This window comes from Heterocephalus glaber, unplaced genomic scaffold (genome assembly GCF_053883595.1).
Source record: "Heterocephalus glaber isolate CG9 unplaced genomic scaffold, H.glaber_assembly_v1.0 deba00001594, whole genome shotgun sequence".
Lineage (NCBI taxonomy): Eukaryota > Metazoa > Chordata > Mammalia > Rodentia > Bathyergidae > Heterocephalus > Heterocephalus glaber.
This window is the reverse complement of record NW_028258369.1, coordinates 6,870,827-6,893,110: the sequence shown is the minus strand read 5'-3', so window position 1 is coordinate 6,893,110 and position 22,284 is coordinate 6,870,827. Positions and strand designations below refer to the sequence as shown.

Sequence of the window (22,284 nt, the reverse complement as noted above, 5' to 3'; positions counted from 1 at the left end):
AAATTTTTGTAGTTAGGAATTCTTTTAATCAACATTTACTGAGCTGTGCTTAAAGGAGAATGGATAAAAACACACTCCCATAGTTTAAAGCCACTGAAAGATATTTTGCTGACCATTAATCCCTAAGCAAATTTAGTATATCGTTAGAATTGTGAAAAGAGCCTCCTAGGTATCCCTAGGACACTGTGTGTGTGTGTGTGTGTGTGTGTGAGAGAGAGAGAGAGAGAGAGAGAGAGAGAGAGAGAGAGAGAGAGAGAGATCAAAATATTTCAGCCAAACATAATGCAATAAAGTGTTTTCTGAACTTAAGAGTTGGCACTCATGAAGAGGCATGGGGGAAGGGAACACTGAGAATTAGGCTTAATAACTCATTCTCCATGATAACTAAAGGACTTTGACAGCTGGTACCCCTCAGACATTTTCAAAAAAGCATAATATCCCTCTCACCCAGGCACATGTACAGCCCAGAACAGATTTGAGAGAAAATATTTTCAGTCATAGAAACACTAACACTGATGGGAGAGCCCACTCAGTGCTAGGCACAGTGCTAGATGTACTTCTTTACTTATCACTTAGCTGAACGTCTGCCACTGGCCTCATTTTGCAGACACACTACATTTTACACAGAGAAGGCAAAGCCACCATGATAATAACTGCCTGGCAAGTTGAAACAGATGAATTAGGGACCAGTGCAGCTGAAATAGTCGCATGATGCCATTTTAAGACTGCCTGAGCCCTACTGCCCCGCATCTTCATGATCTCCACAAGCCTCAGTTTTCTCATCTGTAAAATGAATTGTTGAAAGGATTGAAGGTATAAAGCCTTGTCATGTGGTAGTAGTTCACTGAAGCCCTTTACCCCTCCTACCACTGCTTTGTTTTCTCATTTTAGTAGATGATACATACTCCTACTTATCTGAACTTGTAGCAGTAGGGCAGTAAAAGCACAAACTCAAGAATTAGTTGCTGGCAAGAACCCTCATTCATATGTTGGCATTGCCAGCCTCGAGGTGTATGGTGAAGGGCTAAGACCACAGTTTTGGAGCCAGACTATCTGGCATAGCCCCGCTCTGCCTCTTACTATGTGTGACCTTGGGCAAGTGACTTGGCTTCTTGATGTCTCAGTTTCCTCATTTGTAAGATGAGACTGGTATTCATACCTACTTTGTTATAAGGATTGAGTGAGCTAATCTGCATAAAGGATGCAGAACTGTACTTGGCATGTAGTAGGGACTGTTGAGTTAGTGCTGTTATTCTCATGTGCACAGTATCTGGCCACTAGCAAATTAGATATGGGGCAGGGAGCGTAGAATAAATCTCCCTCTGCTCCTTTAGCATGATTCCCATGTATCCTAGCCAGGCTCTTACAGATAAGATCCCTTGCCATATATGCAGACAAGGAATGCTAGATAATACAAAGGCTCTCATGGTTAGCCTTTTGACTTTATGGTAGAGAGTGATGGCCTGAGGAGATTGTCTAGCAGCTGCCCTGCAGATTGGCAGCAAGGGACTGGTTGGATCTCTGCATTCAGAATTGTACCTCACTTCATTTTTTTGCAGCACATTTTCAAGAGGAAGACAGAACATGGGACCTAGATAAGACTTTCAAATATTATAGAACAATTGGGTCACAAATAAAGAATATGTAAAAATAATTCTGATGCTTTAATGAAGTACTTCTTAAACTTTAGCTGTATCAAAATCCCCTGGAGGATTTGTGAACAGCCTGATTCCTAGGATTTACCTCTGAGATTCTAAGAAGCAGATTTCCCACGTCTGGGGTAGGATCTGGGAATTCTCATTTCTGACAAGCTCTTGGATTGTACTGATGCTTCTGGTTCAAGGCCACAATGTTAAACCACTGGTCAAATGTTTATTTTGCATCCTTACTACCTATTTCTGATGTAAGGTTATAGCCTTTTATTTGAATTCTTTGAGTTAGAGGTAGAATGAGAGAGAGAGAGAGAGAGAGAGAGAGAGAGAGAGAGAGAAACCTATAGAGCTAATGTCATTATTTTTGGTAACAAACACTGACTGTCACTTTTTCCCCATAGTTACATGCTGCTGTCACCAAGATCCAGGTTCCAAGGCCTGGTTTTAATTACACGTTTGCCCACATATGTATCCTGAATAATGATAAGACTTGCATTGTGGATGACATAATACACGTCCTGCAAGAGCTAAAGAATGCTCGGGCCACCAACCGGACTAATTTTGCCATCACATACCCAATCACTCACTTAAAGGACGGGAGAGCTGTATACAATGGGCACCAGCTTGGAGGTGTCACTGTGCACAGCAAGGATCGGGTGAAATCTGCAGAGGCCATTCAGCTCACCTACTACCTACAGTCAATCAACAGTCTCAATGACATGGTGGCTGAGAGGTGGGAGTCCAGCTTCTGCGACGCTGTCAGACTGTTCCAGGAATCCAACAGCAAAGTCAAAATATACCCTTACACATCCTCATCACTGAGGGAAGATTTTCAGAAGACCAGCCGTGTGTCAGAACGCTACCTGGTCACCAGCCTGATCCTGGTGGTCACCATGGCCATCCTCTGCTGCTCCATGCAGGACTGCGTCCGCAGCAAACCTTGGCTAGGCCTGCTTGGGTTGGTAACCATAAGCTTAGCCACTCTCACCGCGGCCGGAATCATCAATCTTACTGGTGGGAAGTACAATTCTACTTTCCTAGGAGTCCCATTCATCATGCTAGGTAATTACTGTCTTTCATTTGTCTCTTTTCTTCTATTAGTGGTGATAACTGGGTTCCTAAAAGGCCAGGGATACCAATCTAACAACTTTGTTTCATTTGTAGTGTCTTCATTTTGCCCAAATGTCCTGGGACCAGTTCTACAAAGTGCTGGTCATTGACAAGAAGCAACCTAATCTGGTAAATATGCCAGAAATCCAAAGACCTCCATTCTAGTCCTAGTTCTCCATGAAGTAGCTATGGGTATTTAGCGTGTATTAATCTCCTCTTCATTAATCCCAGTGTCTTAGCAGAGGCTGAGACAAGGATTCACATTCAAGTAGTTTATCTGGGAAATGAACCCAAGAAGCACCAATATGGGAGTGAGGAAGTGAGAAAGGAAGCCAGACAGTTCTGAGTATGTTAATGATCAGGTAACTTCTGGGTACCTGTGGCTCAGTCCCAATGGAGACATTTGGGAGAACACATCTCAAAGGGGTCCTCCCAGAGGGATGACGAAGCTGTGCTATTTACCCAGGAACCCTGTATGTGATATTTTGATGGCTGCTCCCCAGGGTAGTTAAGTCCTGAGTACTTCCAAGGAAGACTGAGCACACTTCTGCACCCAGAGAAAGCCCCCAGCTGACTCTGTGGTAAGGAGCATTCAGTGAGCTCAAGAATAGTATATGGGCACTCATATGAGTTAGGCACTGATAGTGTCTGCTACTCTCAGTTTTCCCATCGTATAGATAGGGTGGATGTGAACATCACACAAAGAGACATGATAAATATGTAAGAACTTTGAAAGCAAAATGTGACACATCTGTAGGATGCTTTTTTTCTCTGTTCTTGCTATGAGCTCAGGAGAATGTTTTAAACTGATGCTATGTTCCCAGCATATTGGCTCTTGGAAGTACAGAAATTTCCTGACAGAGATAATGGTCAAAACAAAGCCACAGTGGTCATACCATTAGTTGCTGTGCCGTCTGGCAATGAAGGTGACATATCCAGCAAGCCTGATGGCAAAGTTCCTATGGGCCAAGGATTCAAGCAATTAACTTTCCCCCTTTGGTATGGCAACTTCTCATCAATTCCTTTAGCAAAATTAAAATGTCATTTGGAATGAGATATTAACATTATGGATGAAGTGGCAATTTTTGTTAATGAGGAAATCACCACGGTTGAGTTCATCACTATGCCTGACGTCCTGTTTTGGAGTAGTGGGAAAGAAAAGAATTTCCTCCAGAAATTTCAGCTGCATTATGGTTAAATAAGCAGGGCTGGTGAGGTTTCAAGACCACAAATTACATTCTGCCCTTGATGCTCTACAGACTGCAAAAATTGAGACCTAGTCATAAACATGTACTAGTAGCTTTTATGAAAAGTGGGGCACTGTGGGAAGACTGCTAGATCCATCCACTTGACATGCTGAAAACAACAGAGAAGGGGGCTGCTGTACTTCTTCTTAAGTTCAGTCTGTTAAGAAGGTACCATAATTTGTTTCTTTAAAATAGCCCCAAGACCATGTGGGTCAATTCTGGAATATAGGGTAGTTCCTTGAAGAGTGAGTAGGACCATTAGTATCTTCTGTGGAGACTTGAGTCAAGGTTTAAATTAGGAAGATGTTTTGCTCATGATTAGTCACATAGAGAGTGGTTTGGGTTTTTTCTTTAGCTTTTCATTTTAAAAATAGTGCCCTTTGTTGTTTTTGCAGGAGGAAGATAAACAAGAATAAGAAAAGCGTATGGAACTGAAGGGAGATAGTACGGTTTTAAGGTGTAGGGAAAAAGATGTCAGAGCTAGAGAAAGGACTATTGTGCTGACCTTATTACATTCCATGGTTATTATCAGCAAGCTCAAAGCATGTCACTATATTTAAAGCTTCTTAAAAATTAATTGTACGAAGTAAAATAAAATGGCAATTTTGAGAGTTTCTTAAAAATTTTAAGTAAACAAATAGCAATGTTCAAAATTCAAGTTCACTAAGTAAAATGAAATTAAATATTCAAAATTTAAAAGTAACATTATCAAATAAAATAAATTACAAAGAACTTATATTTATACTTTTTAAAAGAAGTTTTAAATACTGTCAGTAAAAATCAGTGCAAAAAGAATATGCAACATGTGAAACATCAGTAGGAAAGTATGGTTTTTTTCCTGTTCTTGCTATGAACTCAGAAGACTATTTAAAAGTGATAGTGATGGTGTGTTTCTAGTGTATTAACTCCTGGGGGCTGCAGGAATTCCTGGGCAGAACACTGGTCAAAACAAAACCACAGTTGCCATAACATCAGTTGCTCTATCTGGTAGTATTAGTGCAGGGTAGGATCTAAGAGATGGTGGGGTGGAAATACATTGTTAGCAGGGGAGTGTCTTTAAAAAAAAAAAGTCCAGAAATAGTAATTCCACAACTCCACAAAGACTGAATATCACTGAACTTTACGTCAGAGTTCAATTCAGAAAAATCAGACATTTGCAGTGAAAAAGAACAAGCACGGCAGGTGTCCAATCCTCCCTTGTTTGCAATTTGTGAGGAATGTTCCATGCATTGATTTGATAGCAGTTTTCCCTGCTGATAGTCAGTGTGCAACCTTTCTGTACATTTTCAGCCCAAAGAGTTCTCAAATTACTTAGTCACAACATGAAAGGAAGCTATACATTTTAGTAACTAAGGCCTATTTGCAATAAATGCTTTGCACAATGTAATGGGTGCTTACATATGCTTGTAAAGCTACCAGTGCCATGATTTAGGATGGTTGCTCTTACGGATTTCTTATATAAATTCTTATTCTTCACTCTTAGATTATGATTGTAAAACCAAATATAAAAAAGAGCAGGTTTGTAAATATTATATTCAAGGCCAATGTTTAATTCTGCTTTTGTTGCTGACCAGTCTTAAGATGCCAATAAGTATTTCAGTGACCAAAAGAAATACAGTACTAAGGGTTTTGTACTACAAGTTAGTTAATTGTCCAATGCTTAAATTTACCTGCCCAAAACAAAACAAAAATAGCTGTGCTTAATCTAAGCACATTTAAGCAAAACTTCTTAATTTAGTATGTTGTATAAATATAGTATCAAATAAATGCAAATACATACAGCTTCATTTGGAAGAAAAAGTATCTGAGAAAAAGTCTCGAATACAGACACTTCCTTAGCTGTCAATAGGGCTATAGTGTGATAAACATTATAGATTTAAAATTCAACAAACTAAACATTCTCAGTGTGATGCTGGTCACATAAGGCCAGATCCAGCCAAATGCCAAAATGACAATAGATTTAGAATGGAAAACTTTTAAGACCATGTGTTTCAAGCAGTATTAACCTGACCAAATTCCAAAAGAGGAATGAATGTGGATAAACTCTGAGGGCTCACCATAATGGGATGTGATTGTGTGTTTCTAGCCAAGATGATACGTGACATCTCTGGCAATAAGAATATATCCTACACAGATGAATCATTTAGCAGTGATATAAGGATAAATGTATCATGATTTAGAATGTTTTTAATCAGTGTCATACATATTAGACAACCCCACTTCTGCCAAAACCTCTGTCCAGATGAGTCAGATCAGTTTATTTAGAGCTAAAATCCTAAAAGGTCTGCAGTATTATAAATGCTCATTGACATTTTGTAGTTACTATAATTTGGAAAAGAGCTTATTTGGTCTATACCCCTTACTATACATGAAATAATATCCCTTCTTTCCAAACTATATTGATATCAAGTAGTGAGGTACTAGAAGTGTCATTTGTAAACATATGACATTCATCATTTTAGTCTGTTATGGAATTCCCTTTACGGGAGGAGAATTTGCACCATTGTTCTCCAGTTGGATATGATTTAACAAATTGGCATGGGTTTTGTGTGTGCAAGCTCTTACAAAGCTTAATATTTCTACAGCTTTGCTGGTTAGACACAAATCAAGAAAGAAATGGAATGTTGGAGAATGTAGAAGGAAGGCTTTCTTCTTTGTACATATAGAAAGTTTGTTGCTTCATGTACATTCTGTGCTTCTAAAAGGGGAGAACTGAAGTCATGCTGATATTTTCTACATGGTAGTGTAACTTTATGAGATACATTTTCAAAATACAAGGGCTCTGGAGATTAGATGAGATGAAACATACTCTTCAAGCCCTATTTCAAATGTTTGGAAATTCTGAGGAAGTCAAATGTCAAATCCGAGGTGCCCCTTTCCTTCTGAATTATCCAAGCAAGCCACTCAGGTTGAAGGGTATAAAAGGAAGAAAGGATGTGGATTAAATGCTAGAAGAAGAATAAAAGATAAATTAGGGTTCTTTCTGCTGTATATTCTATTATTTGGATTTTTATCAGAAACCAGATTGGGTTTAATTTTCCAAGAATTTGTTTTCCAAGAATTTGTTTTCATATGATGCCACCTGAAATATGAAGTAGTTTATGGAACTTATAAAAAGATGAGGCAAAAGTTCTGGTTCAAGAAATTTAATTCAAACTGAAAACTTGAAACTCTTAATTATTTTTAAACTTAAGCAAACATAAATAACTTTTTAATTCTCATATAAAGTATCCCTAAACTCATGAGAAACATGGGGCGGGGGGGATAGCCAAATAATAAAGTTCAAGCAATATGAAATTGCCAGTGTCCAACCTTTTTTGAACTAGAAAATTGGTGCCAATATCCAACCATTTTTGAACTACAAAAATAGTAGTTGCATATGATTCAACCTAATATATTATGTAGAAATCCGTTATTTGTAATAGTATGACAATCCGCATGACAGAATAGAAGTATATTAGAGTGCTACGGAAATACTCAGCCTAGATGTAAATCAGTAATACATTCAGTAGTTCCTAGAAGGGTTTTGTTCACCTTTTTATATACATCTGGTTTAAATTAAGAGAGTAATTCCACACAATGTTTTGAAGGTTTGTTTCCTAATCTTTGTAATGGTCCTTGGTTGTATGGGACTAATTTACAAGATTGTGTGATCTAGTTTTGTGATTACTTCTCACTTTTTTATTCTTATGCTCTACCAATCATATTATGACAAGGAATGGATGGGAGAAATAGGTATGGGTAGATAGGACAAAACAAGGTTCATTGTTCTGTTCCTAACCATAATCTAAGATAAGACCAGAACTAAGAGCGCAGGTCTAGGAAGACAGATTGGATTAGGCAGAAGAATGGAAGGGGGCTTTTTCTTTGACCAAGGTAGCCTGTCTATCTGGTCTTTCCCAGGGAATGGTGGAGCGGCAAACCCCACAAAGGTCAGGCATCAGGAGGCAACACAGGGAGACTGAGCTGATAAAAATAGAACATGGGAAAAAACATTTCATGTCTACATTTGGACCAAAACTCAGAAAGTCACAGCTGGGTAGCCTTGACCAGATAGGTCTACAGGAGTTCACAACCCAAACAGATTCATAGCTATTGTCAAGGAAATCCTGCATTTCACCCAGACTTTACTACTTTACTAACCAAGAACCACACTGTAGAAAGATAAAACCCAAGACAGGAATTTAGTCCCTTTTCTACATTGATTAGTGTAGCATCACTAACATTTTTCTGCCTCATCAGTAAAATAAATTTCATATCAGCCTACTATTCATCTTGTGTGTGTATAATCTTCATACATAATATATTAGCTACATTTGATATCATATGTAATATATGTAATTACCTATTAGGTATTTATATGTATAGAATGTGTTTATAACATATATTATGCAGTGTAGTCTGAATGTTTACATATAAATGCCATATATTTATATATTATGTGGTATACATTCAAACATTTTATGGATAAATTGTTAAATAGGTTTCAATAGGATATGCCACATATACATATATAATACTTATATATCACATATGTCTTCTGTATGAAAAGTTATTATACAGTAGCTATACCATATTATGGGGCATGTTTATATACACTGATTTCATACAGTGCATATGTATATGATATCTAAATACTTTGTCTTTAAATAAGAAAGAACTGTTAGCACATTTGTTTCTTGAGCTTTAATTTGCAGCTGCCTAGTAAAGGAAAATCATTTCTCAGATTCAAACCTAAAGCCATGATTAGAATAATCAAAATGTGTCAAGTCTCTAGTAGAAAGAATAAGATGTATATATTCCTCCTTGATGTGAGCATCTGTTTTTACTTAACAGAATACACCTTTACTCTTACTCTTAACTCTGAGACAAAACAGGCTATGATAAACCAAACAATTCAGTTTATAAAGTAAATGTTTATAACTGGCAAAGTGTAAATGTAACCCAATTAATGAACTTCTCCCTGAAAATAGATGTTACTCAACCTAGATATACATATATACTTTAAATTTCTTCTAAAAAGCAAAAATCATGAATTTATATAGCTGTCACTAAATGAAAAGAATTTTATAAACATGAGCTACTTAGTGAAGCTCGTCTAAGAATAAAATAAATCTGTTGTAAGCAGACTTTGCTCATCCACTATGCTCTATGTATTTTTCAAGAAGAATGTAGTCATTTTATGTCCATATATGAAATCTGGCACTGCCCAGGCATGCTATAAATGGCTTCATTGTCTTGTATTAACTGTTTTCACACTGAAACTGAAAGATCATTCATCAGTGAGCTATCGCATTTCACCTCCTCATCTTCTCAGCCATTCCTCACTTTGAGAAACTCAAGCTGAGGAAATCCTACTAGTGGGAAAGGGATTAAAACGTGAGACGTGACCACAGGCATCAGTCAGCCTCTGCCGTGTCTGTGCGGATGGGGAATGTGGGAGAATCTGGGCCTGAAGAAATAGCAGACTTCACAAAATCCAGATATACAAATTAGATCAATTTGCTAATGACTATTAATCACCCAAACAAACAACAATAACAAAATCACAAATCACCCAGCCTACCTCTGATAGCAAAACCAGTAAATAAGTTTAAACCATGATTCACTTTATGAACAACGTTTCAGGAACATATCTATTGATAAAGTTAAGTTAATTCTCAACTATTTGTTAGTGAATTCCTGCCTTAGTGTATTATAAACAACCTTGAAAGCTTTGGCCAGACCCCAGAAAAGAGTTTGGGTGAGAGAGATTTAATCTGTGAATATGCCTGAGAGTTACCGAAAGTGACTGAAGAATTAGCTCGTTGAGTTTCTTTCACCATTAGTGTTATTTCATCTGTGCTGCTTTTTCTCTTCATTAGCTCCAAAACCAGAGAGTTAATTCAACACACAGATTAAAAAAAATCTTTACAAATAGGGCCAGGGAATTAGCTCAGCGGCACAGTGCCTGCCTGGCAAGTGCAAGGTCCTGAGTTCAATCCCCCATACCAAAAAAAATGAATCTTTAGAAAAGAAAAAATATAACTTAAATCCTCTAGCATTTGATTTCACTAGTTGATAATCCTAAATTCTACTGCTAATAAAATAAATAAAAGCAGTTTCCTTTTTTAAAAAACCACACTTCTGGTACAAATTATGTCTGAACATTGGTGAAGAGCTTTACAGACCTTAGCCAAGACCTGACTAAACGCCCGTGTTTCCTCCATGCAGTCATTCATGAATAATTAGAACTTGGATCTGTGTGTGTGTGCCTTGACACATAGTGATAAGCATGTGTTCCTATGCATGTAACAATATGGACATGCAGTGTGACAAAAATAGAAACAAATGCCTGAATGTGCTTTTAAAGGACAAGCAAATGCTTTAAAAGCCTCTTTATCTTCATAATTTGATAGAATAAGCATATGTTGTTTAATAGTTTTTTTGACAACCCCTCAGCCTTATACTATGACTGCAAGAGAATAAATGCCCTGGAATATTGATGATTTCTGATATCCTCACTATGACACATATAGTCTTTTACCTCCAGGTCTCAGGCTGTGACTTGCCCCTTTGATGAGTCAAGCCTCTCCTTACCACCACAGCGCCACTGGTCATCAAGGGCAAAGCCAATTTGGAACTTCATGTTTAGGTAGCATCCCCATGTCCACCCTTATGAGCTCTGCTACCAGGGAATCCTTGTGAATGGACTTGGGACAGGTATCTCAAATGATGCTTTGTGCCAATGACATAAGCCTCTTAATCAGATTTAATAGAGAAGCTTCTACAGATCCTACTTCATAGAGAATTTTTTAACACAAACAGCATTACTTTTGCTTTTAAAGCACCTTTTCAAAACAAGGGAAATGGTAGTCAACCCTCTGAAAAGTACCTTCAGTTCACATGTAGTATGTCTGTCTGAATCTGTAAGGCTTGGCCTAGCCTGCTGGATTCCAGCTCCAAAGTTAAGAGGCCTATGGATGTTGGTAATGCTAAATAAGACTCACCCTCTTGAGGGAGCGAAGTGAAAAGGAGCAGAAGCTACCAAAAACTTTCTCCTCTGCCTTTCCTAGATTCTGATGTGCCCAGTTTCTGTAGTGGCTGTAAAAGGTAACACCAGGACTGGCTTAAAGAAAAACTGAAGAAGTTACTCTTTGTGAAATTTTCCTGCAATGTCCTCTGCACTTCTTCCTCATCCTCATTCTCAGTCCCATTTCCCAGACCTAAGTGCTTCAATAGACCAGAGCCCAGAGGATTTGCATTTAAAAGTACTGTATCCCTTTGAAGGCCCAACCCCAAAAGAATTCAGCTGCAATTCTAGGCAGAGCAGGTACTGGAGCAGGGGGCAGGGTGTTCCTCACATCCTAGGGTTTTTGGAATGTGTCTCTGCTTGAATCCAGGCCAGGAAACAAAGTCCCCACAGTTTGGCTTTCCTTTGAGGTAAGAGACTGACCTCTTCAGCATGCATAAATACCCAGCTGTGAGCTGGGTCTAGTGCCAGGCAGGCACTCCAGGCTGTTAATCCCTGAGAGGTACCCACAGCTCTGTTGGCACTCATCCCTCCCTCAACTGACTGAGCTACAGGAAGGAGGCCCAGTGACGGCATCAGCAATTGTCCCAGAAATGCAGAGGGTGTAGGCATCTGCCAGAAAGGTGTGGCTTAAAAAGCAAAATCTGTGCTATCAGGAAAGGTGGAAGAGGCCTTCAGTGGGAAGGTCAAAGATGTCTAACAAGGCCTCCTCTTGCTGCTGTGAGGGTCTGCACACATGCACACACATGCACATGCATGCACACGCACGTACCTAGCAAGAGAAATAAGAGAAAGACACTGTTTCCATAAGACTTTAAGAATAAAATTGAAATTCTCTTTGGTGCTTTCCCTAGAACCAAAAACATGTAAAAGAAAGTCAGGACTCAATAAAAAAGATCAAACTATATACAGGTGGGCATTTAAAATGCAACAACAGACAGAACTCAACAGACAAGCTAACAGCCTACTTCCACCCTTCCTTGAATTTGATTCTTTTCATTCTGGACCCCTGAGCCTCACTTCTGTCACCTAATAGCTCTTAATTCCAATTCCTTTTCTCAATTAGCTTCTAAGATTATTCAACACTAAGGTAAAAAGTGGATTTTTATTATATTTTCCAACAGGAGGCAGGGTCAAATAATGTCATAAAACATCATACTAATTTTTTAAATGATTGCAAAACAAATGTAATTCAAATTCTACTATATGATTAATTCTAATTCTGCTATATGCATTCTTAATTTCTTAACACATTTGACTCAGTACTAAAGCCTTGTTTTAAATTTTTTTTGTTTCCAGCAAATAAACACCATAAAAAACTATTTGCTATTTTCAGCAATCTCTTGAAATGTGTTTTCCCTTCCAAGGCTTACTTGGTCTACATGGGCAGAGGTAAAATGGTCAATATTGTTTTCCCAGGGTGCTGACATCTTAGAGGTATTAATGTTCTTTGACCCTTGTTGTCAAGAGATGGTTTCTTTTTAATCAAAAGTCAGTGGGTCCATCCTGAGATCATAGTGGAAACAGATTTTATAGTTTTCCCTCCTGAGATGAGGTGTTAACTACCTAAAACATAATTAACAACAGGATGTCAGTCAACAAGTGTACTTTTTGTTCCATGTCTGGAGAGTTTAGATGTCTCCAATTTAATAGGGGCCATGATGCTAGTTATCAACTCAACAGTCTTGACCTGACCTCTAAAAGTGATTGTAAAATGGTGCCCAGTAAATTAAGATACGGGATGTGATTGAAAAAACATAGGGAATGATTAACAGTTTCACAGTAAAAGACGCATTGCATTAATCCCCCTCAAAACACTCCCCCTCACTTCAAACACACTTATCCCATTATTCTTGCCACTTTCTGAAGCACTTCCGAAAGTCCTGTTGCATGAGTGTCCTTTTGTTGCACTGTCACAGCTGCCTCGACGTTCTGAATCAATTCAAAACATTTACTTTCATGGTCATTTTGACTTTGGGGAAGAGCCAGAGGTGGCATGGTGCCAGATCCAGCGAATAAGGTAGTGAGGACACACTGTAATGTTTTTATGAGCCTGCCTGTTCATTGAACAGTACTTGGCAGCAGCATTCACCTTATTGTTGATCACACCTCATAAAGACACAAAGAGGACTTCCAGAACTGCTTCAGAGTGGCCAGAATGATGGAATAAGTGTGTTTGAAGAAAGAGGGAGTCATTTGAGGGGGATCAGTAGTAATGTGTCTTTTACTGTAATGAATGTTTTTATTTAAACATTCACTGTATATTTTGATCACTCATTGTAGATGTCAGATTCCTAGGAGGAAGCTGGCCTATCTCATTACTATGAAGTGGGCATTCAGGTTTGAGGCTAGGACTTCAAAGTAAGGATATAAATACCAGCCTAGGCACGAGGGAAGATGTGTGCTCAGTTATTGTACACACAAGATAACAATGACTCACTTCACTCACATTACATTTGGCTGGAGATTTTAAATTCCTTTTCAAAAACAATACTATTGTACCACAGGGTAAAGATTTTATTATCCTTAATAATAGGATTGAATATCCCAAGGCAAGGAAGCAGAAAATTAGATCTGCTGATCCCAGTGCCAAGACAGGGGTTATCAAATGCCACACTGGGTCACTTTCATGGGCTTTCCAATGATACAGAGGCCTGGAAACTCAGAGAGGCACAGCAGGGAAGTAGCTGGCTCCAACCAGGAGAAGCAGCAGATGTCATGCTAGAACTCCCAAGAAGCAGAACTATGTCAGGACATGGGCACTTCCTATACCTCTCCTAGTCCATTGTTGCTGGGGCATTAACCAATGAGGCAAAAGCACTAAGAACTTAAGGAAAGAGGTGACTATCTTGGCTCTCTCCTACACAGGCCACTGCTGGTAGTGTGGAGAAGCCAGCAGAGTCACTGCCTATTTGATGCATCATCTCTAAACAACCAAAATTGGTCAAACAAATCCCTAAAGATGAAATGCAAGTCATAAACCTTTGACCTGAATTCAAATTTGTAACAATAACAGAGAGAGTTCATGAGTCTTGTTCCCTGTATACATTCTTTCTTCTTTCCTCTTCACTCAAATCTATTCCTATTTATTTTGCTCTCCCATTTTTCAGATTTATTTCTTCCTGCCCTGATACTTAGAGGAGAAGAAAAAGGCTGTGATTTAGTTTCATCTCAAGACCCAAACTAAATATAGTGCCTCTTTCTCACTAAAGCCCTTGGCCACTTGGCCAATTTTAAAAGAATTGACAGGATGTTGACTCAGAATTCTCTGCCTTTCTCTCTGCTAACCCCTAGTCAGATGTGGGGGGATTGAAAGCAACATGATGATTGCCCAGATATCTTCCCTGAAGTATTCCACCAACCAAACAGTGCCCCCAACCCTTTACTAATGATTCACACAATTTCCAGTAGATATAGGCACAAGTCTACATAGTTTTCTATAAGCAGAGGATCATCCAGCTCTCTTAAACCAGAAGGAAACGTGAAGATCCTAGCTCCTCTAGCTGCCCTTTCACTATTAACACTTCATTTCACTAAAACACAGATCTCTCTCCCCAAAGGAGAAATCAATGGCATTAACAAACCTCTCATCACTGGGCTAGTTATATTTCTCATGATCTATAGTCGTCATGATCAAGGTGATTCCCCTCTTTAAAAAGATTACTGCTTTAAACTTTTTCTCTGGTCTTTTTCTGCTCCCTCAGGTCATGGATTATATGGGACTTTTGAAATGTTATCCTCCTGGAGGAAGACTAAAGAAGACCAACATGTTAAAGAGAGAACTGCAGCAGTCTATGCAGACTCCATGCTCTCCTTTTCTCTCACCACTGCCATGTACCTGGTCACCTTTGGCATAGGGGCCAGCCCTTTCACGAACATTGAGGCAGCCAGGATTTTCTGCTGCAATTCCTGTATTGCAATCTTCTTCAACTACCTCTATGTACTCTCATTTTACGGTTCCAGCCTTGTGTTCACTGGCTACATAGAAAACAATTACCAGCATAGTATCGTCTGTAGAAAAGTCCCAAAACCTGACGTATTGCAGGAGAAACCAGCATGGTACAGGTTTCTCCTGACCGCCAGATTCAGTGAGAACACAACTGAAGGCGAGGAAGCAAACATTTACGATAGTCACCTATTGGTATGTTTCCTCAAACGCTGTTACTGTGACTGGATAACCAACACCTATGTGAAACCTTTTGTAGTCCTCTTTTACCTTATTTATATTTCCTTTGCCTTAATGGGCTATCTGCAGGTCAGTGAAGGGTCAGACCTTAGTAACATCGTAGCAACGGCGACACAAACCATTGACTACTCTGCTGCCCAGAAAAAGTACTTTAACAACTACAGTCCTGTGATTGGGTTTTACATATATGAGTCCATAGAATACTGGAACACTAGTGTCCAAGAAGATGTTCTAGAGTACACCAAGGGGTTTGTGCGAATATCCTGGTTTGAAAGCTATTTAAATTACCTTCGGAAACTCAATGTAACCACTGGCTTGCCTAAGAAAAATTTCACAGACATGTTGAGGAATTCCTTTTTGAAAGCCCCCCAATTTTCACATTTTCAAGAAGACATCATCTTCTCTAAAAAGTACAATGATGAGGTTGATGTAGTGGCCTCCAGAATGTTTCTGGTAGCCAAGACCATGGAAACAAACAAAGAAGAACTCTATGATCTCTTGGAAACCCTGAGGAGACTTTCAGTCACCTCCAAGGTGAAGTTCATTGTCTTCAATCCATCTTTTGTGTACATGGATCGATATACCTCCTCTCTAGGAGCCCCCCTGCACAATTCCTGCATCAGTGCTTTGTTCCTGCTCTTCTTTTCAGCATTCCTGGTGGCAGATTCTCTGATTAATGTCTGGATCACTATAACAGTTGTATCTGTGGAGTTTGGAGTGATAGGTTTCATGACATTATGGAAAGTAGAACTGAACTGCATTTCTGTGTTATGCTTAATGTATGGAATTAATTATACAGTTGACAGTTGTGCTCCACTGTTATCCACATTTGTTTTGGGCAAGGATTCCACAAGAACTAAATGGGTAAAAAATGCCCTGGAAGTGCATGGAGTGGCTATTTTACAGAGTTACCTCTGCTATATTGTTGGTCTGATTCCTCTCGCAGCTGTGCCTTCAAATCTGACCTGTACACTGTTCAGGTGCTTGTTTTTAATAACATTTTTCACCTTCTTTCACTGCTTTGCCATTTTACCTGTGATACTGACTTTCCTGCCACCCTCTAAGAAGAAAAGGAAAGAGAAGAAAAATCCTGAAAACCAGGAAGAAATTGAATGTGTAGAAATGGTGGATGTCGATAGTACCCGAGTGGTTGACCAAATTACAACAGTGTGACAGTGTCTGCTTGGCATATTTTCACCCTAGGTCTTATCAAGAGCGAAGTGATTGTGTTACTGAAACAGGGAAATTCAAGATCGTTCCCTTTTTTAAGGATAAGAAGGCATTACAAAAAAAGGAAAGGACAAGGGGGGTAATTGGCATGGCATATTTTCAGTCTTTAAAACAAAAGGGTTGTTATCAGAATGAATTCACACACACACAAACACACACGCACACACGTGGACCATAGAAGACTTATGGTCTCTTAAGATCAAATACAAGAAAGCTTATTAACAGGCAGGATCCCATTTTATCCACACTGCAGATGTTACTGGTATTGTGATAAAAGCAACTGATTGAAAGGTCAGCTGCCAAGGCAGAAATAGCTTTAAGCATTATTCAAACAACAAGGCTTTCAAAACTTCCCCAGAGCAGTAGCTGTAGTCAGCATCTGTGGTTTGAAGTCTTAGCTGTCTCACCTAACTACCCAACACCTAAGGAGATGTTTTTGAAAATTCTGACCAGCAAAAGCAAGCCAAAACCTCAGAAGCAGACATGGTAGAGTGACCATCACCCATGAACTGAAATTGAATCACCCCTAAATTCACCTGGGTGAGGCAGTTTTGTTGTCTAGAATGAAAGTATCATGTTCCCCATTGATATACTTTTAACATTTACATAGTTCAGTTAATACACCTAAAAAACAATGCCAGCTTGAGCATTACAGAATTGGGGCAAATCTATTTTGGAATATCTTGTCACTTGTCACCAAATGGGCCTGCTTTATTAGTTACAGCTCTTGGCAGGAGGCTCTAGGGACATAAAATCACAGTGCCAAACCCAAATACCTGGCATGATGGAGAAAAGCAGGTGTCCACTTGAACCTAGGGACAGTGTCTGCATTTTAACAGCAACAACAACAAAAGCCAGCTGGTACAGCTGTTTGTGGTTTGGCCCTACATGCATTTTTGCATGGATGCCCAGAAACAACATCTGCCCATATATAGATGAGAACGGGAAGATGAGCGCTGAAATAGTTGTTTGCCATAGCTGCAACTTGTAGTACCAGTCTGCTTTTGCTATGGGACATGACTTCTCAGGGACTTAAGAAGGGGGAAAAAGATCTTTAGTGACTCTAAATCCTGACACGGAGAAACTTTATAGAAGTGTAAGAAGATAAAGAGCCAAAAAGGAAATAGATGGAAATTACCAGGAAAAGTAATCACCAATACAAATCTATTAACAATAGCAGTCAAACTTTCCTGCTCAACTGGCTCTCCCTCACCTTCTTTATCCCCCAACACACCATTTTTGGTGTCCTTCTACTTCACTGCAAGGCCCTACTGTACATTAACAAGCCCAGATATTTATATGTTGACCTGCAAAATCAATGGGGGAAATGGTGCACAGATCTAAACAGAAATGTTTTGTTTTGAAGAGAATGTGTATGTTGCCACAGACCCCTGCCTTTCTTTAAATCTACAAAAATGAAACTAAAACCTGGTTATAGTTGAGGCAAACATCTGCAGTATTTTCTCCTTGTAGAGATGTGGCTTCTTTAGACACCTATAGTAGTAAGCATTTCCCATAAGCATCTTACCTGTCTGGCCCTTAGCAGAAATGTGTGACTTCTCCATCCTCCTTGGAGATTCTCTAGGTCTTCTGAGACCTAGAAGAATAAAGTGACTCACCCAGCTCACCCCACTAGAGATTTCTCATCATTGTAGTGTGCCTAAGACAAGGCAGCTCGATATTGGGTCTTCTCATAAGACAGATATTACCCCCCTTGAAATACATTTCTAAGACAGGAACATAGGACTTTATTGCCACTGGGCAGACACTTTTCAAATGTCTGGGATAAAAATATTTGGAATTTCAGTTTGTCATTGTCTTTCTAAATAGCAAAAAAGCCCAAATGATTCACATGTAACCACACCAAGTACAAATCTGTGCTTTCTATTTCACGTACTGTTGTCTGAACAGTTCTAAATACATGTACAGGGGATCATGGCTAGTGCATTACACACTTGTTCAGTCTCCCTTGCAGACACACTAAGTGATCATACTAACTTGTTATACACTCAACAAGAAGATAATGAGCTTTAATCTAAGGACAAATACAGTCCTCACAAAAGGGCAAGTTTGCATAATAGATCTTCAATCAATTCTCTCTCCGAGGGGCCTGAAACAAGGCTATTATTTATAAAACAGAACTGAAGAGGGATTGGTTTTATTCTTAAATCATATGTTGCTAAATCATTTTCTGAACAGTGTGTTCTAAATCAGCCATTGATTTAGTGTCAGCCACATGGAGCACCTCAGCTTAAAATGACTCCACAAAACTGACATCACACACACACACACACACACACACCAATTAAATGGATTTTGTTGAGAATTTAATCATTCAATTTGGTCAACCAGAATGACTTACTATGGAACTTTCTTTTATGACAGATAGTAGTTTTCCAAGTTGATTGAGTCTCTGTATACGCTGGGATATTGTATTTTTAAATGAAGGGCATTTTCAAACTTGTCAACTTCTCTTTTCAGCACTTGAAATCAAGGCTTATGAAATTCTGACTGTGAAATGAAATTTTCTATTGGGGGACTATGCATGCCAAGATTTATTATTTATTGTTAGATAATTATTATTTGTTACTGTTGATTATTGCTCTGACAGCATTGGTTTAGTGCCACCATGGAGAAGACACTTTAAGGAGTATCTCAAAATCCTATCTCCATAAAATTTTAAGTCTTTATGTCATGAAGTTTTCCTTTTTGAATTGCTACAAAGATGGGAAAAAAAAGATCTCACTTGAAGTTTTTTCTTTAAGTCCAACCAAGACATTAATGTCCACTTTACCAAAGAAACTTATTTGGTTGGTTTTGACTTAGTGTTTGTTGTTTGTTTACCAAAGACAATATTACATTCATCAAAAACATTTCTCCTGATCAACTGAAAAACTGTGATACATGCTGGTTTCTTGGCCTTCATAAGGAAAATAAGAAAAGCCAAGGTAAGGATGATGATATTCTCTCATTGAGTGAAATTCAGCAGAAGATGTGAATTCACGAGGAACTTGGGATTTGGAAAAAATAAAATGATACCTGAAATAGGTAGGGCATTATTGGTTAGTCCTGCAGCAATGTTCCAACAAGTAGCATTAGGGCTCCTTGGGCTAAAGGAAATACAATTGGTTCCACAGAGAACATAAAACAAACCTTCATGAAAATTCCTATGCATTGCTCCAGCTTATAAGTTTTCTTTTGTTTTGGATTGCTGTTTCTTTTTCTTTTTCTTTTTCTTTTTTTTTTTTTTTGGCATTTGTATTGCTTTTGTTCTAATTTGTGTTTAATTTATGTTTGTTTTGTTTCTTCCTATCCTACCACTTTTACCCCTTCAATTTTTAGTTAGAAGTCAGATAATCAGATGCAATCCTTCATGGCCACAGTTATTTATACAATATATTGCTCTAAAGAAGCCCCTTGAGAATCGTTCTGAGTAACCACCATCAAATTGTAAGTGGCATTCTGTGACCATGACACTACTTTTCCTCCAGCCCCAGCAACAGAGCTTAGCTGTGTCCTTCACAAGAACAGGTAGGACAGAGAGCTGCCTTGGAGTGTGGCAGGAGAGACAGCCTCTTGACCACAAATGGTAGCCTCTTCATAATGGATTTATTCTTTTGGATCCTATTAAAGTATCCCTGCAGCTTGTAGTAGTGTTTGACCTCTGTGAATCTGTTTTGTCATCTGTAAAATGGGGAAAATAACAGTAAATATCTTTCAATTCAGCAAATATTTATTGAGTGCCTAATATTGTCCGTATACTGTTACAGAGACTGGAGACACAAGAGTTAACAAATCAGATAAAAAAATAATCTGCCCTCTTAGAGTCTGCATTTGAGTGATGTGGCAAGTTTGCTGTGAGGATTAAGTGACATGACATTTGGAAAGCAAGGACTAGCAAAAAGTAGGAACCCAAGATATCATTGTTAATTTGTCAATCTCACACAGTAGCACTAGGGCTCAGGATCTAAAGCTACAGAGAAATAGATGGGGCACAAGATTAGGGCTATATAATCATGCAGTGGATTGCCATAGAAGGTAGTTTAATTCCTGATCATTTTAGGACATTCAAAATTAGGCTGGATCACTACTTTGTGGAACAATTGTAAAGGACGTATAAGCTCTAAATGTTGAGGTTGGACTTTGACCTTGAAAATAGGATATAGGCACTTGGGGTGGGGGTGGGGAGGGAACAGCGCTGCTTATTAACTAGGCCTGGCTTGTCTGAAGACATTTGAACATTTCCTTTGGGTAATTTGCTTTTAAGTTTGTGCTAAATAAAAAACACCCAGAATCTGAAGACAAAGTTCCTATTTAAAAAAAAAAAAACATAGAAAAGATGTAATACAAAGGAAAATATTAAATTATTACTATATTGGATTGTCTGGCAAAGAACTGAGAATGGCTACAGCCAGCATATTACAGAGTTCCTTCCTGTGGTGGTTACAACTGTTTATTTCTGTTTCATGCCAATCCAGGAGAAACCAAAGAGGAAAGTGAAAGCTTGAATCTGTTCACCTGAAAAGGCAGTGTCAGGATGTCCACACCAGCCCATCTCTCATCTGCCCCTCTTCGTTCTGCCCAGGTGATCTGTTTGAAGTCCTCCTTGATACCTATGGGAGTGCCAAACAAGGAAAAGGAAGTGATGATCAGAGAGCTCTGGCCTCTGTGCAGACTTCTGAGTTAGATTAAAATTAGCAACACAAGGTTTGAAGAAGCCTACCTGGTGGGGAAAGAAGGCTTCTTTTCAAAGCACAAAGAAAGCAATGTGTACCAAGGAGGCAACCCACAGAGGAACCTTGGTGGAAAGGAGTGAAGTTCCTATGGAATGTGCCAGCTTCTTCTCCCTCCCAAATGTTGACACCAGATGCATCTTTGGATATAAATCAGCCTACTCCCTCATTTTTCATGTGAGAAATCTAAACTCTGGAGAAGTGAAATTCTATCCACAGAGCTAGTTAGAAGTAGATACAGAACTGTAAATGAACTCTAGTTTCTAGCCTCAGTTCTTTCTCCATTCTGCCACTTTACTGCCAAATTCTGTGTATCTAAAATTTGAGGTCTTAACCTGGGGGTTGTGAATGAGTTGCAAGAGGGAGGAACTCTGAGCTCCCTAAAATTAAATCATATGTGAAAATGTGTGTATATGTTCAATATGTGCATTTTCTTAAATAGAGGGTTCATAGTTGTCACCAGACTCTGAAAGAGGTCTGTGACATGTAAAGGTTGAAGGACCACTGTCCTAAATTAATAAAGACCTCATTGGGAGTGCGATCCTGGTGTCCTTATTTTAGCTAATGGGCAATCAAGGACTTCTCAACCATCTTTTCTTCAAGGAGCCAAAATTTTCTTCTAAATACTGGTTTCTTCGTGCCAATCCCAGTGCCTATTTCTGTTCATAAATTCTTCATTCATCCTTTAACTCATTCATTTGTTTATTCTGCACTTGATCATAGCCAAAAGGCCAAGAAGCAATAATTTGTTTATTCTGAAACACTTTTCAGTGCTAATTTATTTCTAACACCTGCTAAACATGACCTCCATGGCAGAACCAGGAAAGAACCCCTCTGCATTGTGCCCTTGTTGACAAAAGGAATACCGGGTTGCTACTACATCTCACTATTGCAACAAAATATATATAGCCTCAAAATTACAGTAACCTCCCTACACACATACACAGAGTGGGGGACCAACATATAGAAGTGTCTTGTCAAAGAATGAGGGAAAGAGCAGCCTAGTTCCAGGTTATATAGCAGCAACATACCGCATCCTTGGAAGGGCTGCTCCCAAGTGAGCCCTATTGTGAAATGTGTATCAGGCATGCTTGAACAAATGTAGCAACTGACT

At 38.9% G+C, this 22,284-nt stretch overlaps 1 protein-coding gene across 3 annotated transcripts in view; it reads left to right on the top strand.

The window, feature by feature from the left end:
- Window positions 1–21,711, top strand: part of Ptchd1 (patched domain containing 1) — a 56,677-nt gene extending 34,966 nt beyond the window's left edge. For 2 of the 3 annotated variants that reach the window (XM_087193632.1, XM_021245318.2), the window contains 3 exons: window positions 2,054–2,714; window positions 14,726–19,385; window positions 20,916–21,711. In XM_087193632.1, the coding sequence (XP_087049758.1) occupies window positions 2,054–2,714; window positions 14,726–16,380 (2,316 nt within the window). In that variant the 3' untranslated portion in view covers window positions 16,381–19,385; window positions 20,916–21,711. Of the gene's footprint in view, window positions 1–2,053; window positions 2,715–14,725 lie in introns of all 3 variants that reach the window. The other variant, XM_004866191.3, reaches the window with a different exon arrangement.
- The last annotated feature ends 573 nt before the right edge of the window (window positions 21,712–22,284 follow it).